The 3328-nt window shown below is 40.5% G+C and overlaps 1 protein-coding gene across 1 annotated transcript in view; it reads right to left on the bottom strand.

Annotated features, from left to right (window-relative positions):
• Window positions 1-2562, bottom strand: part of LOC137941242 (receptor-like protein 4) — a 17445-nt gene extending 14883 nt beyond the window's left edge. Inside the window, 4 exon segments of the mRNA XM_068786564.1 lie at window positions 280-343; window positions 346-429; window positions 870-1913; window positions 2479-2562. Coding sequence (XP_068642665.1) covers window positions 280-343; window positions 346-429; window positions 870-1913; window positions 2479-2545 — 1259 coding nt within the window. The 5' untranslated portion in view covers window positions 2546-2562.
• Window positions 2563-3328: the final 766 nt, after the last annotated feature.

Below are 3328 nucleotides of genomic sequence, written 5' to 3'. Positions count from 1 at the left end.
GAATTTCATAAATTCAATAGCCTAAGAACTTTCTTTTTTATTATATTGGCAAATAACCAGTGGAGTGAGTACAATAAAACTTTGAAACTAGGAGACAAAGAGCAACTGTGAGTTTTTTTATGGGGTGAGTGTGGTTGGACAATTTTTCAGGGGGCAGTGTAATTTTCACTATATTAAATCTTAATAGTCACCTGGAACATCTAGGGAACAATAGTATTCAACAAAGAGAAGAACGGATTTCAAGAGCAAAAAGATGCTTAGACTTGCCAAAGTACTTACAAATGGGTGATCACAAGGCCAGACCTATCCTCACTGTGTTGGCATGTAACACCTTCCCAAGCATCCATGTGGAAGGAGCACATGGATCTCCATTCCAACCCATGCGATCGGGAACTCGAAATGATTGTTTCAACGCTCTCATTGCCAGTACTGCAGAAATGAATACATAATGGTCAAGAAGTATATTCCACTAAGTACTGATTCACATCTCGAAGATGTTAGCAATAGCTTCCATAAACATGTGGCATACACAATTGGTGGGTTTCAGAGATTTCTTAGTGAATGTGGACAGTTCCTCTACTAAAGTTAAATTCAGATGCTTGTCAAAGTATTCTTTGTTGTAAAACTACAAAATTTGTGTACTCAGCATGTGCTTTTGGAGCATAAAGGATAAACTGATCCAGTGAGAAGAAAATCTTTGGGTCCTCCCATATAAACATAATCTAAGAAATCAATAGATATTAGACCGACAACACAGCAAAAGCACAAGCTGGTACTGTTCTCCACTTAATAATCGTTTCTCATCAGGTTCATGAAAAACATACATAGCACAGGAAAAAAGATAAGGTAAAGAAAAATTAGAAACATACCTTGAGTAGGCATAGTTGAAAGATCCAGAGGAACCATTGCATAGTTCTCAATACCACTAACCAATGGTGGTCCCACAAGTGGTACAAACTTAACACTCATAGGTGTACTGTTCAAGTTCTTTACTGTGTAATGCCAAGTAAAGGCTGTAAAACTCCCTACTTCCCTGAATATATCCATCCTACTAACATTCTTCTGATTGATATAAATATCAAAAACACGCTGGTTGGCTTTTGAAACACTAGTATCAATCTCAGCAAAATGAAACCAGATCATATAATCCAACCTTGTATCCACAGGTAATAAATATTCCAAAGGCGCATCGTTTGAGGTTATAATTGCTGTCTGATACAAATGTTCTGGAAAGTAGTTAGGTGCTTGGTTAGTAGCAAGGATATGACTTGTAGTTGTCAAAACTCTGAACTTTGCGTTTGTATTACGGAACTTAGAATCCGACTGCCAAGCTCTCCCAAACAAATCAGTATCATTGCTAAACCCAGGGCCAAATGAAGATGACCCACATGTAAGACGTCCATAATTCACTAATATGAGATCCTCAGTAGTAGTGGAAGAATCATAAGATAGATGATCAACTTGTATTATCTCAAGAGATCCAATGACTGGGGGGTCAGTCGCTATACTATAGAAGCATATGGTGGCATCTCCGTCTTTAATGAAGCTAAATACATCAGAGTATGCACCACCTTTGCTTATATCTTCAGGCCATGGAGTTCGCCAGCTAAAAACCAGAGTTCCCTCAATTGAGACATCAAAGCTTGGAGAGTGTAGCTTGCTATCGTAATTGTCATAGACCGTGAAAGTTCTTATGTAGTATCGGCCATTCGGTACATTGATTTCATAACAGTTTTTTTTCCCAAAAGAAATTGGAAAGAATCTCAAGGTTCTTTCCTGCGGTGAAAGGAAATTGTGGGGTTCAGAGACTAAACCAGGCGCCCCACCAGTGTACCACCGATCAGCTAGCCATGATTGATTGAATTGATTGGTGAAATTGTCAGACCCACCACAATCAATCAGATAAGAAGTATCTGCAAGTGGGGAAAGGATGCAGGGTAATGGTTGAGAAAGACAGAATGAAGGACAGTAAAGTAACTAAAATTGAAGTAACAAACAGGAATAAATAAATCTCAGCAAACAATGCAGCCAAAGAAGACTGATCTAGAAAAGAAATCACGAAAGATCTCAGGCAAAGCAACCGGAGGCAAAGAAAAGGTAAAATTAGAGCAAAACCAGTGAAGACAAGTTCCTGAACTTCAAAGCAGCAGACACTGAAGCAGAGTAAAGATAAAATTACTTAGCACATTTTATATGCAGGTCTTAGCGATTCGAGAAACGAAATGAATTTAAGAAATGAAATAGAAAAACAAACAGCGATTGTTGTAGACGGAATGCTTAGCATTTCAATAAACGTACTCTTATCAAAAATAAAAAATATTACCACCACCATCCAAAAAAAATGGACAAGAGAATGCAGAAAAGCCACGCACACGCACTTGGAACAGTAGCAAGTGACAGTTGAAAAGATCCTCATATGCAGTAAAGAACATGGGAGATATTCACAAATTCTAAAAACGTAAAAGAGAAAAAGTGTACCATAGCGATAGTGAGCTCCGGAGACGAGGAGGGGAAGCGAGAGGAGGAAGAAGAGCAGCATCTTCATCCTTCAGACAAACGAAGTTGTTGAAAGAAGGGACAGCGCTCCATGAGTCGCGCTCGATAAAGGGAGGTTGCCCGTGAAGCACATGGGCCCCACTGAACCAGTAATCCTCAGTAATGACTTATATTAGTTTATGTATAGCTGTCCTCAGTAATGTCTTTTCCTGCTTACACTTTAAATAATCCAAACCGTTGGATGTCACTGCCTCTATGGTCATCCTCAGGGGCCCACTTGAACGAAAACAAGAGAGATTACTAGTGATATTAGATAGGATAGTTAGGTTGTAGATGTGACGACGTCAATCAGTTTGATTCCTTTTTTCTTTCAGATTTTGCCTGGTCCCCTAATTGCTGCGAGATGATAGATGATAAAGACCACGAAACAGTCGCCAGGGGACCCCCCCCCCCCCCCCCCCCCCGACCTTTCTGTGGAATTTACACAAACAGAAGATTGGCGCAAGGATGAGGAGATTTGACTGCAGCCGTTTAACGAGTCGTTGGAAAGTCATCGCATCGGCTTCCCATAAATAAACTCTGGAGCAGTAAAATTCCGCCATTTACGCCGTTGACCGTAGCAGTGAAGAGACAAAATGGTTAGGCAGGGCAAGAGGAAATCTTCTCGTGTCAATTCTCAACGTTCTTTCCTTGTTTATCCTAGTTCTCATGGCCGTAGAGACGCGTAAAGGGCAGGGAACCAAGGGCAGGGGACCGAACCCACCATGGGCTGATGATCTCAGACACTTTCACAGGTTTCAAGGTTGTTCAGTCGCCGTAAATCACGAGCACA

Source organism: Aristolochia californica, unplaced genomic scaffold (genome assembly GCF_029961685.1).
Source record: "Aristolochia californica isolate CCGP_79_NKW_82.1479 unplaced genomic scaffold, dmAriCali1.0.hap1 SCAF_9, whole genome shotgun sequence".
Classification (NCBI taxonomy): domain Eukaryota; kingdom Viridiplantae; phylum Streptophyta; class Magnoliopsida; order Piperales; family Aristolochiaceae; genus Aristolochia; species Aristolochia californica.
This window is presented reverse-complemented; position numbering and strand designations above follow the sequence as displayed.